General features: G+C 44.0%; 1 protein-coding gene across 1 annotated transcript in view; it reads left to right on the plus strand.

Annotated features, from left to right (window-relative positions):
* The window catches only part of LOC126275143 (nephrin-like), a 686,204-nt gene that overhangs the window by 640,291 nt on the left and 31,491 nt on the right, over positions 1 to 14,422 (plus strand). The window contains exon 14 of the mRNA XM_049977173.1: positions 12,542 to 12,791. Coding sequence (XP_049833130.1) covers positions 12,542 to 12,733 — 192 coding nt within the window. The 3' untranslated portion in view covers positions 12,734 to 12,791. The remainder of the gene's footprint in view (positions 1 to 12,541; positions 12,792 to 14,422) is intronic.

The following is a 14,422-nucleotide window of genomic DNA, read 5'->3' on the forward strand; positions in this document are numbered from 1 at the left end:
CTATTAGCTACGCCTCCTCCGTGGCGCGTAGCATCAATAAAGACTCAGAGAAATGCTCTGTCTACTATGTATCTCGTAATTTGGTTTCAGGTGCCTTCTGAAACGTAGGAAACGCGTATCAATAACCCTGTGAATCTCTTCATTGATTACTAGAAAGCTTGTGATTGAAATAAATTTTGTCATACAGACTAAGTATCTGGTGGGAAACTCATGATTGAGATTACTGAGCCTTATGTACTTCCTAAGTTGTAAGTCCTCGTCGGACCAGACAGAAATTCTACACATGTCCCTTGGAATCAAAGATGACACTACGGGGGTCGACTGCAAGTCCGTAAATTACCTAGAGTGGAAGCTGGAGCTCTGTGACAAACAAGTGGCCTATCAAAGGTCGCCCAGATACGTTTGAAGGGATAAATGTCAGGCACCTTCAGACCACGAAAGTGGTGGTACCATTAGTCGGAGGTTTGCACTTTTAGGGCTACAAGTAGCCGTCAACTATCCTGCTGACGTGAAACACTGGAAGTGGCACAACCTCGGACTAAAACATCTGTGTCGCTGCAGCTGCTGTTCTCATTACCCTCAATACAAAGAAGTGAGTTTACATGTGGCAGCCAACAATAGTGCAATAGCGCATAAACCATTATGCTTTTATTTGTTTTGCTGCTAAACCACAAGGATGAGACCATGGCATCCCTTTGCACATGTACAGTTATCGCTGTAGGCCAGAGTCAAGCAGTCTTTCAGATATAGTGTCATCGTGCCCATTCTCGTCTGGGACATTACTGGTCTTAGCCTTCTGTTCCACCGGTAGCAGAAAATAGGGAACAATCTTCGTTGACAAATTTGTACATTTGTAGCATCGAACCAACACTACAAACAAGGACTGGGACAAGAGCAGCACCAACCCAGATTGCATTGATGGCAAATTTATTCATGACGGCGGATCCAAGAAGTCGGTGATAGGTGTAGCAACGTCGCAATGACGTCTTGGCGGGATGTTCAAAAACTGGCGGGAAGGCAGGTTAAATAGGCTACCTCCACTATCCTAACACCCTCCCCACCCGTCACCTCCCCCATCCCCTCCCCTAAAATGGCGGGAAGTTCAAATTTTGGCAGACGAAAGGTCCGTTGGGCTTGCTAAAATAACCTGTGAAAAGGGCAGGAGAAATGGTCCCTTGGGATACCTCCACTCATCTAATTCATCTGACCACCATCTCTTCCTTGGAATTAGCGAGAAAATGACTCCACGTGTGTCCAGTAGCTGGATATGATGGATGTAAGTCTTTAATTTGCAGGCAGTCTTTATTTAAACAATTTGAGTCAGTAGCTCCATCCACAGTGTTCACAATGAGGTCTGGAGTCCAGCTGAACTATTACTCCATACTGCCACCAGAGAGTGCTGTCGTCCTATGATGGTCAATGTTGAGCTTCTGGAGAGAGAAAGGAGTTTGGGAACAATTTATTTAGGGACGGATTTCATATAGTTTATTAATTACACATACAAAACACTCACTCTGGCGTGCTTGGAGTCACAATAAATAGCCTAGAGATCAGCAAACTATTCGTAAATTATCGAAATAATGCAGTACATTGATGGTGCATTGCTGTACAGACACGCGGACAACTCGAAAATTAACGAAATAATGAATTGCAGACCCAACAGACCTGCAAACTACTCATAGATCACTGAAAGAATGCGTGAAAAACGCTCTGCATACATGCTCACTAATTATGAACTGTAGAAATAATGTTATGGTTGTTGTGGTCTTCAGTCCAGAGACTGGTTTGATGCAGCTCTCCATGATACTGTACAAGCTCCTTCATCTTCCAGTACTTACTGCAACCTACATCCTTCTGAATCTGTTTATTGTATTCATCTCTTGGTCTCTAACTGCGATTTTTACTCTCGACGCTGCGCTCCAATACTAAACTGGTGATACCATGATGCCTCACAACATGTCCTACCAACCGATCCCTACTTCTAGTCAGGTAGTGCCACAAACTTCTCTTCTCGCCAATTCTATTCAATACCTCCTCATCAGTTATGTGATCTACCCGTGTAACCTTCAGCATTCTTCTGTAGCACCACCTTTCGAAAGCGTCTATTCTCTTCTTGTCTGTAGTATTTGTCGTTCACATTTCACTACCATAGATGGTTACATTCCATACAAATACCTTTAGAAACGATATCCTGACTCTTAAATCTATACTTCTTCAGAAACAGTTTCCTTGCCATTGCCAGTCTACATTTTATATCATCTATACTTCGACCTCCCCAAATAACAAAACTCATTTCCTACTTTAAGCATCGCAGTTCCTAACCTAATTCCCGCAGCATCACCCGATTAAATTCGACTCCATTCCATTATCCTCGTTTTGCTTTTGTTGATGTTCATCTTATATCCTCCTTTCAAGACAATGTCCATTCCGTTCAGCTGCTCTTCCAGGTCCTTTGCTGTCTGTGACAAAATTACAGTGTCATCGGCGAACATCAAAGTTTTTATTTCTTCTAGATGGGTTTTAATGCCTCTCCAAATTTTTCTTTTGTTTCCTTTACTGCTTGCTGAATATGCAGCTTGTCTACTCCTGGAGTCTTGTTACGGCTTAGGTCTTGCCAAGCTCTGTCAAACTTTTCATACAGTATCAGATCTCTCATTTCATCTTCATCTACATACTCTTCCTTTTCTATAATATTGTCCTCAAGAACATCGCCCTTGTATAGAACCTCTATATACTCTTTCCATATTTTTCCTTTTCCTTCTTTGCTTAGAACTGGGTTTCTATCTGAGCTCTTGATATTCATACAAGTGGTTCTCTTTTCTCCTAAGGCCTCTTTAATTTTCCTGTAGGCAGTATATATCTTACCCCTAGTGATATGCGCATCTACATCCTTACATTTGTCCCCTAGCCTTCTCTGCTTAGCAATTTTGCACTTCCTGTCGATCTCATTGTCTCAGAGGTTTGTATTCCTTTTTGCCTGCTTCACTTACTGAATTTTTGTATTTTCTCCTTTCAACAAATAAATCCAATATCTCTTCTGTTACCCAAGGATTTATACTAGCCCTCGTCTTTTTACCTACTTGATCCATTACTACCTTCACTAATTCATCTCTCAAAGCTACCCATTCTTCTTCTACTGTATTTCTTTCCCGTATTCTTGTCAATCCTTCCATAATTATCTCCCTGAAGCTCTCTAAAACCTCTTGTTCTTTCAGTTTATCCAGGTCCCATCTCCTCAAATTCTCGCCTTTTTTTTGCAGTTTCATCAGTTTTTATCTACAGTTCATAACCAATAGATTGTGTTCATATTCCACATCTGCCTCTGGAAATGTCTTGCAATTTAAAACCTGGTTCCTGAATCTCTATCATACCATTATATATCTACACTCCTGGAAATTGAAATAAGAACACCGTGGTTGGTTGGTTGGTTTTTGGGGAAGGAGACCAGACAGCGAGGTCATCGGTCTCATCGGGTTAGGGAAGGACGGGGAAGGACGTCGGCCGTGCCCTTTGAAAGGAACCATCCCGGCATTTGCCTGAAGCGATTTAGGGAAATCACGGAAAACCTAAATCAGGATGGAAGGACGCGGGATTGAACCGTCGTCCTCCCGAATGCGAGTCCAGTGTCTACCCACTGCGCCAACTCGCTCGGTAAAGAACACTGTGAATTCATTGTCCCAGGAAGGGGAAACTTTATTGACAGGTTCCTGGGGTCAGATACATCACATGATCACACTGACAGAACCACAGGCACATAGACACAGGCAACAGAGCATGCACAATGTCGGCACTAGTACAGGGTATATCCACCTTTCGTAGCAATGCAGGCTGCTATTCTCCTATGGAGACGATCGTAGAGACGCTGGATGTAGTCCTGTGGAACGGCTTGCCATGCCATTTCCACCTGGCACCTCAGTTGGACCAGCGTTCGTGCTGGACGTGCAGACCGCGTGAGACGACGCTTCATCCAGTCCCAAACATGCTCAATGGGGGACAGATCCGGAGATCTTGCTGGCCAGGGTAGTTGACTCACACCTTCTAGAGCACGTTGGGTGGCACGGGGTACATGCGGACGTGCATTGTCCTGTTGGAACAGCAAGTTCCCTTGCCGGTCTAGGAATGGTAGAACGATGGGTTCGATGACGGTTTGGATGTACCGTGCACTATTAAGTGTCCCCTCGACGATCACCAGAGGTGTACGGCCAGTGTAGGAGATCGCTCCCCACACCATGATGCCGGGTGTTGGCCCTGTGTACCTTGGTCGTATGCAGTCCTGATTGTGGCGCTCACCTGCACGGCGCCAAACACGCATACGACCATCATTGGCACCAAGGCAGAAGCGACTCTCATCGCTGAAGACGACACGTCTCCATTCGTCCCTCCATTCACGCCTGTCGCGACACCACTGGAGGCGGGCTGCACGATGTTGGGGCGTGAGCGGAAGACGGCCTAACGGTGTGCGGGACCGTATCCCAGCTTCATGGAGACAGTTGCGAATGGTCCTCGCCGATACCCCAGGAGCAACAGTGTCCCTAATTTACTGGGAAGTGGCGGTGCGGTCCCCTACGGCACTGCGTAGGATCCTACGGCCTTGGCGTGCATCCGTGCGTCGCTGCGGTCCAGTCCCAGGTCGACGGGCACATGCACCTTCCGCCGACCACTGGCGACAACATCGATGTACTGTGGAGACCTCACGCCCCACGTGTTGAGCAATTCGGCGGTACGTCCACCCGGCCTCCCGCATGCCCACTATACGCCCTCGCTCAAAGTCCGTCAACTGCACATACGGTTCACGTCCACGCTATCGCGGCATGCTGCCAGTGTTAAAGACTGCGATGGAGCTCCGTATGCCACGGCAAACTGGGTGACACTGACGGCGGCGGTGCACAAATGCTGCGCAGCTAGCGCCATTCGACGGCCAACACCGCGGTTCCTGGTGTGTCCGCTGTGCCGTGCGTGTGATCATTGCTTGTACAGCCCTCTCGCAGTGTCTGGAGCAAGTATGGTGGGTCTGACACACCGGTGTCAATGTGTTCTTTTTTCCATTTCCAGGAGCGTATCTGAGCCTCTCCACTTTCTCCAGGCTTCTTCCATGTATACAGTCTTCTTTCATGATTCTTGAACGAAGTGTTAACTATGATTAAGTTATGCTCTGTACAAAATTCTACCAGGTGGCTTCCTCTTTCACTCCTTACTCTCATTCTATATTAACGTACTATGTTTCCTTCTCTTTCTTTTCCTACTATCGAGTTCCAATCACCCATCACTATTAAATTTTCGTCTCCCTTCCCTATCTGAACAATTTGTTTTATCTCGTCTTACATTTCATCAATCTCTTCGTCATCTGCGGAGCTAGTTGGCATATAAACTTGTACTGCTGTAGTAGGCGTGGGCTTCGTGTCTATCTTTTCCACAATAATACGTTCACTACGCTGTTTTTAGTAGCTTATCCGTATTCCTATTTTTCTATTCATTATTAAAGCTACTCCTGCATTATACCTATTTTATTTTGTATTTATTAGCCTGTATTCACCTGACCAGAAGTCTTATTCCTCATGCCACCGAACTTCACTAATTCCCACTATATCTAACTTTAACCTCTCCATTTCCCTATTTAAATTTTCTACCCGACCTGCCTGTTTAAGGGATCTGACATTCTACGCTCCAATCCGTAGAACGCCAGTTTTCTTTGTGTGGGTAATATCGTCCTGCTGAGTAGACCCCACCTGGAGACCCAAATGGGGGACTATTTTCCCTCCGGATTATTTTACTGAAGAGGATACCATCATCATTTAACCATACAGTAAAGATGCATGCCCTTGGGAAATATTATGGCAGTAGTTTCCCCTTGCTTTTAGCCGTTTGCAGTACCAGCACAGCAAAGCCGTTTTGGTTAGTGTTACAAGGTCAGATCAGTCAATCATTTAGATTGTTGCCCGTGCAACTACTGAAAAGGCTGCTGTCACTCTTCAGGAACCACGCATTTTTCTGGCCTCTCAACAGATACCCCTCCGTTGTGGTTGCACCTACGATATGGGTATCTGTATCGCTGAGGCATGCAAGCCTTCCCACCAACAGCAAGGTCCATTGTTTATTTGGGGGGGGGGGGGGGGTAATGTATACAATTTACTCGTATTTGGGGAGGGATTTCAATAGTTTATTTATTACACTGATGCAAAACACTGACCCTGGAATGATCGAGTCACTGTAAATAGTCTACAGACCAGCAAATTATTTGTAAATCACCGAAATAATGCAGTTCAGTGATATACAGACACGCAAAAAACACGTAATTTGTCAAAATAATCCATGTAAAAGGATCTGAAAACCCTGTTCGCGGACTCCTTAAGGAGCAGATCCTTGGTGTGGTTACCAAAAAGCAAAAGAAAGTAGACAAATATACCATCAGATCCATTCTCTTTCTGAGCCTCTTATGAATGAAGTAAAACCAATTTTTAGAGAACTGAGTGACCCTGTTTTGCTCAGTAAATGTCTTCATGGATGCACTCAGAATACAAATGAAAGTTTCAACCATTGCATATGGGAAAGATTACCCAAGAATGTTTTTGTAGGACTAAATACATTAAACGTTGGTGTAATAGATGTGATATGTTTCAATGATGGAGTGATAGGTAGGTTGGAGGTCCTGAGAAATTTAGGCATAAAATGTGGCTCTAATATGGAAGATCATTTGTGTTAGAAACAATGGGTGCATGAAGCTGAAAGATTCACTCTTCAAGTTACCAAAGAAGCAAGAAGTTCTAAAAGGAATGCCAAGAGGAAGCTTGAAGATGAACAAATGAAGGCGGCAGGATGAAGACTATGCTCCAGGAATGTTCTGAGGCACAGTTTAAATGGACTCATATCTTCATTCGCAATTTCCTGCATGTTATATTTTTCAGAATTCAGGTAAAAATATTTCCTAAGGTTTATAAAGCATTGCTCAAATTCTTTCTGTTACTAGCGATAGTCCATACGTATGCGGCAGACCTATGCTCTATTGCAGAATCAACTAAATTGTAGAATAAATAACTTTTTATTAGGAAAAAATTATAAAATTAAAATGTAAGATGATATATTGTTTTATCCTTGTAATACACACAATAGGTGGAATTAAATAGATCTAGTAGCTCAGCCATCATGTCATGCACATATGGTGAAAATTTCAAATGAATAACATCGGATTAAATGGTACCTTAATTTGAGGAAGCATTGTGAAAAAAATTGCATCGATTTTGTTGTATTTCTTTTTATAGCCCTATGGAGGTACAAAAATATTCAAAATACTTCTAATTTGTTCAGAAAGTGTGCTCCATTACCTGACATCAACGAAAGATCTGTAAAACGTAGACTTTTTAAACCGTGCCTGTAAGTAGTGGCTGTTGATTTTTACATAATATTGAGCCGGAAAAGTACCATCTATCCTTAATGGAAAACATAGAAGCTATTCACAGGCGGTCAGCTAGATTTGTTATCGGTTGGTTCGAACAACAGGCAGATATTATTGACATGCTTCAGGAGCTCAAATGAGAATCCATGGAGGAAAGCGGCTTTCGTTTAGAGGAACACTATTGGCAAAATTTAGAGAACTGGAATTTGAAATTTGACAACAGAACGATACTACCACGAGCAACGTAAATTTCGCGTATGGATCATGAAGATAAAGTAAAAGAAATTAGGGCTAGTATGAAGGCATACACACAATCCTTTTCCCTCGCTCTGTTGGTTGCGATTGGAACTTTAAACGAAATAATTTTTAGCGAGACATGGTATCCTCCGCCACGCACCGTACGGTGGCTTTCGGACCATATATTCAGGTCTAGCACTAGATATGTTCCTTTATTGACAAATTCTGTTAAGAACTTCCGTATTTTTATCAGTGCATCTAATTATTACCATTCTTGTGTAGCCCAATATCTCCTCTTTTCTGTTTTTCTCGTAGTCCACTTATCCGACAATTAACTTCCATAAAATGCTGTGCTCATTCAGAAATTTCTTTCTCGGGTTAAAGCCAAAGTTTGGCAGTAGTACCCTTATTTCAGCCAGAAATGCTCTCTTTAATTCTTGAACATGAACAGTCACAACTGCAAGAAGCTTTTTTTTTTTAAATAAGGTTACCAGTTTTGGTTTTATTTAGATCATCTTCAGGCCTATCACCACGATGAAGACGGTGGTTGTGAACGCAGCAGGTGCTACGACTACACAAACACTAACTTCTCAAGCTCTAGCAATTAGCGTTTGTAGAGCCGTAGCGCCTGCTCCGTCCACCACCATCACGGTGGTAGGTCAGAAAATGGTCTAAAACATACCGAAACAGATAATCTCATAAAAAGAACGTTCTTGCCGTTGTTACAAACCTTTACTAGTGAATCTGCGTCAAAAATTAAATTCTTTTTCCGTTTTAAACCAATATTTAGAGTTTTGTGAACCAAATTGTAGTTGAATAAATCGATTCGGACATCGGGAACATCTTTAAGAAAATTTAAATATATGTTGGTATGGAAGTTCAAACAAAGCGTCAAGTGACGATGCACAGAAAACAGCGAAATCGGGAATCAAGGAATTTGCTTCCAGCTGCTGTCAGTGTTGATTGGGAGAAGAAATGCAAAAGAAAGGAACCTTCGAAATAAGAGGTACCAAGATCAACTGCCATCAGTGCCTTAACGCATTCGTATAAAATTACGCCAACTGATAATCTGGATATTAAATTTCCTCGAAAGTTATTTATTGTGCTGCGAGAAGTTGGAGGTGCTCTGCGCCCCCTGCGATTTATTCTCATGTCATTGATCTTGCAAAGGCAGCATAGAATACTTACGCTACAGCAAGCAAGAGTGGGAAAGTGGGGATTAAGAGGACTACAACTATGGTGTGAGCACTGCTTTTGCCGAATACATGGTCAAGATAACTTGCTTTTGTTTGATTACTGGTCTGCGTATAAAAATCATTCACTTTTGGAGCAAACTATCCCTCCTGAAAAGAATGCGACATTGAAATTCACAACACCTTGAAGCACTAGGCAGATACAGCCTTTGAATGTTTGTTTTTCCCGTGCGTATAAAAACATTACCGCACTAGCTGTAGCTAAGCCTTGAAGGATAGCCAGTTTCAGGCAAAGCTCCACGACACAGTACATTTGGTTGCTTGCTGTCACATTCCATGTGACATGTTCTCAGAAATTATTAATGATTTCTTTCGAAAATTTCCTGATTGTTAACGATGCCCATTTTATGAAGTATAAGAAATACAAAGTGCAACAGGTGCATCCCAGCATGATGTCTGTACCTCCAGGACCACTTGATGCACTTGGTGTGTCATTAGCAGCTAATATTTTTTATCTCATAAACTTAACACATCACATTCAAATTAGACTCACCAAGGATTGGACTTTCGACGTCGCACTCAAGAGGTTCCTTGTGACAACTGTGAACATCATCACGTAGTTTACTTTGTCGAACGCTTTTCCTGTGTCGCCAAATGCTGTGACTGGATGTCTGATTACACTAGAAGGAGCGCTGCTGTCCTCATCTCAGCACTACATGGCAACAGCACTATGATCAGCAGTCGTTTCGACACACAAACAACGTTTCGAAGGACGACAGTTAATGGCGATTTCCTGATCCTGGACGTGCTGCAGGAGGCTGAATCTTCGTATTCTCTGTCTCTCTCTCTCTCTCTCTCTCTCTCTCTCTCTCTCTCTCTCTCCCCCTCTCTCTCACCCTCTCTCTCTCTCTGCGCAATACTGATCACGTTTTATTGGATAAGAGTTCTAGATGTCCCCTGCATGCAAGTTTGGAGTCGAACGTTGCACACACACACACACACACACACACACACACACACACACACACACACACACACACACAATTACACACACACACTTACACACACACACAGAGAAAGAGACAGAGAGACAGAGGCACGCAAGGAAAGTTCAAATTTTGCGCCATTTGATATAACAAGTGAACATCAACAGGAAGTGGAGACGTAGCAATAACGTTGACATTGTGTTTTGTAGGGTAAAGATTTATTGTTCGTGAGTCAAGTTGCACAAAATATGTATGGTGTTTCCGTGAGCATATCAACAACAGATGTTAATTCAGGTGAGACAGTTAGTTTCGAAACTAAATGTAAATAATCGTAAAATATAACCGGGAAATATTTCCGCACAACAAAACTGTGTTTAGTCATACAGTTAAGGTGAAAAGCTATCAATATCCAAAAACATATAGAGGATTCTACATAACCCAATTATGTAGAAAAAATAAGGTAACGCAGCAACAGACAAAAACTGATTTTATCGTAATTTCGTTTGAATAACTGTTACTTGCAAATTATTTGCATCTCACAAAACTAAATAAAGAATACCACACTGCTGACGGTATAAAGGTGCTCAGCGATATTTGGGTTTATGTAAGAAATCGTTTTCTACTTAAGAGGCGGACATAATTTCCAGTACAAGCTTTTATATGTGGGACATCTACAACTGTTTTCCAACATGTTCATGGTAAATAAATCCACCACTGTTGTAAAATATTTTATTACCCGAAGTCTTGCACGACAGAAGTCGCTATACACTAAAACGATTACTGGATGTCAGACCAATCATCAGAGGTATCTGAAATCCAACAGTAATAGAACATCATGTCTATCTCCTAACAACTAGCGGGCTTACATCTACCATAGATGGACCATCAATTTGAGACGTTCTCCGAGATCTAGCAGTAGTAGGACATCAGTCCCATGCCCTAGCAACTAATAGGAAAACGCCTACCATAGGTCTACGACGAATTTGGGATGTTATTTGAGATCCACCTACGGTAGACACTTGCCTGTCAGTTGTTGGGACGCGGACACGAGTCTTACTACTGCTAGATTTTAGATACATCTGATGATGGGGCTAAGGACTCCTTAACTGTGGTAGTGTATAGCGACTTTTGGCGTGCAATTCTTCTATCAATAAAGTATCTTACAATTGTGGAGCATTTGTTTACCATTAACATGATATCCAGTAATTGTGACCGAACGAGACCACTACAAGAGCTGCAAAAGGAAATGATAAAGAAACACACTACAAGACATTAAAATTGCTACACCAAGAAGAAAAGCAGATAATAAACGGGTATTCATTGGACAGATATATTATACTAGAAATGACATGTTATTACATTTTCACGCAATTTAGCTGCATGGATCCTGAGAAATTAGCACCCAGAACAACCACCTCTGGCCGTAATAACTGTCTTGATACGCCTGGGCACTGAATCAAACAGAGCTTGGATAGGGGGTGTACAGGTACAGATGCCCATGCAGCTTCAACACGATACTACAGTTCATAGAGAGTAGTGAATGGCGTATTGTGACGAGCCAGTTGCCCGGCCACCATTAACCAGACGTTTTGAACTGGTGAGATAGGTGGACACTGTACTGGTCAGGGCAGCAGTCGAACATTTACTGTATCCAGAAAGGCCCGTACAGGACGTGCAACATGCAGTCGTCTATTATCTAGCTGAAATGTAGGGTTTCGCAGGGATCGAATGAAGAAGAGAGCCACGGGTCGTTACACATCAGAAATATAACGTCCACTGTTCAAAGTGCCGCCAATGCGAACAAGAGGCACCCGAGACGTATAACCAATGGCATGCCATACCGTAACGCTGAGTGATACGCCAGTTTGACGATGACGAATACACGCTTCCAATGTGCGTTCACCACGATGTCTCCAAATGCGACCATATTGATGCTGAAAACAGAACCTGGTTTCATCCGAAAATATGATGTTTTGTCGTTCGTGCACCCAGGTTCGTCGTTGAGTACACCATCGCACGCGCTCTATTCTGTGATTCAGAGTCAAGGGTTACCGCAGCCATGGTCTCCGAGCTGATAGTCCATGCTGCTGAAATCGTCGTCGAACTGTTCGTGGAGATGGCTGTAGTCTTGGAATTGTCCCCATCCGCAGACTCAGTGATCGAGACGTGGCTGCACGATCCGTTACAGCCATGCGGACAAGATGCCTGTCATCTCGACTGCTAGTGATACAAGGCCGTTGGGATCCAACACAGCGTTCCGTATTATCCTCCTGAACCTACCGATTCCATATTCTGCTGGCAGTCATTGGATCTCGAGCAGCAATGTCGCGATACGATAAACCACATTCGCGATAGCGTACAATCCGACTTTTTTCAAAGTCGGAAACGTGTTGGTTCACATGTCTCCTCCTTACACGAGGCATCTCAACAACGTTTTACCAGGCAACGGCGCTCAACTGCTTCTTGTTTATGAGAAATCGGTTGGAAACTTTCCTCATGTTAGCACGTTTTAGGTGTCGCCACCGGAGCCAACCTTGTATGAATGCTCTAAAAAAACTAATCATTTGCATATCACAGCATCTTCTTCTAGTCGGTTAAAATTCGCGTTTGTAGCATGTCATCTTCGGGGTGTAGCAATTTTAATGGCCAGTAGTGTAATTGTGTACAGCAATTTTTATATGCAAGAGTCCGCCTAGAGCCTAAAGAGACACCCGGCGCCGTGTACCGCTGTGCAGGGGCCAGTGGTGCTGGAGGCGGCGTGCTGGCCGGTGGCCGTCCCCCACCCGCAGCCGCTGCTGGAAGCGCGACCCCCGCCTCCGGCGCTGCCGCTGCCGCTGCTCAAGACCTCCGCCGCCGGCTGCAGGAGCCGCCACGACGCGGGCACGCAGACGCCGCACCTGGCGCGCCACAAGGAGAGTGCAGTCTAGCCGAGCGTCCACACCTCTCGCGCCCGAGCTGTCTGCAGCCGCGTTTCTGCGGTTTTACGTAAGTTATACCTGATAGTCGTGACTACTGAAGCTTTAGCGTACAACGACGAGCATCGGCCCTTTCCTACGACACTGAAGAAACAGTCTAAATCAGACTATACTCTGTCTGTTCAGAAGTATCCGAACAACTATCAGTAGACTGGGGGTCACCATTCCTTACGTTTTGGATGGTTTGAACTCTACTGCGATAGCTTCCAATGAGATGTCTGTGGAGGAATAACAGCCCATTTCTCGTCAAGAGGCGCTAGAAGGTGCGGGCGCGAGTGAGGTCTAACTCATCCTAAAGGTGTTGCATTGGTGTAAGTTCGTAGGCTACCACGGCCTGTGTCATTTGGATAAAATAACTTGGGAATTGGGAAGCATCACTGTAACTACTAAAACAGCTAAATAGCCGACGCTTCGGCCTATTTTCTGCTGTCCTCCTCAGGGCGGTTTACAGTGAACCGCCCTGGAGAGCACAGCAGCAAGTCGATCGAAACGTCGGCAATTTAGCTGATTCAGAAGTTGAAATGACGCGGTCCAGTTTATTTGACATAAAGTGTTGCATTGGCTTCATATCGGGACTATGGGCAGGACAGTCCATTTGAGGAATGTTGTTATCTACGGAAAATTCCCTTACAGAGACTGCTTTACGACAGAGTGCACTGTTATACTGATACAAACACTGATTATCTCTGAGCTGTTCCTCCACTCTGCGCAGCACAATGTGGAAAGATGAGATCATATACTTCCGCATTTAGTTTGTCTTAAGCATAATAAGGTCACCAAATTCTAAACACTCACATGCAATAACATCACCTCTTCTCCAATTCACTGTTGGCACTACACATGACGGCACGTAAGGTATTGCAAGAATTCCACAAATCCGAACGACTTACTCTAATTGACATGGGCAGCCATTCGTCACCCGCGGGCTTGATTCACATACTTAAGCTCATGGTCACCTGATCACCTAGCGAGACAGCAACGCTGTAGCCCATCGAAGTCGAAACTAGCGTCCGTGACGCTACTGTTCATGAGGTAACGCGACTGTATGACGGCTCCCGTCTCCCTACACGTCAGGCCAACAAATTATTCGTCAAAACTACGTTCATTTTACGATGGTTGTTCAGTAATAAATTCTATACATTTTTAAAGCCATTAATATACATAGACAACCATCCGTGATGGTCACATTTGATGTTTCTCCTGTGCGCGGTGAAATTTGGAACCGGTCTAGAACATGGCAGAGACGTAGTACAGCGTGAAAATGGTGTTACAAGCAGCATGCTGTTAATGAATTCTTGTGTGCAGAAAAATATACGGTGGTGAACATCCATCAACGTCTGTGTGCAGTGGCTTGTGATGGTGCAGTTGATAGGTGCGCATTTGCGCCACGGGCAAAGAAAGCTACAGCCTCGGGAAGTGTAGAAACAGAGCCCCATGATCAGCCACGCTCGGGACGTCCTGCCACAGCCACTGCTCCAGACATGCTGAATCCTGCGAATCTCATTATCTGTGCCGACTGGCACATCACAACTCGACAATTGGCTCTACAGTTGTGGGCCCGCATTGGAAGTGCGTCTGCAATGATCGAGAATCTTGGATATGCGAAGAGGTGCTCACGATGTCGTCCACGAATGATCACAG

The sequence above is a fragment of the Schistocerca gregaria genome, chromosome 1 (assembly GCF_023897955.1).
Source record: "Schistocerca gregaria isolate iqSchGreg1 chromosome 1, iqSchGreg1.2, whole genome shotgun sequence".
In the NCBI taxonomy this organism is placed as follows: domain Eukaryota; kingdom Metazoa; phylum Arthropoda; class Insecta; order Orthoptera; family Acrididae; genus Schistocerca; species Schistocerca gregaria.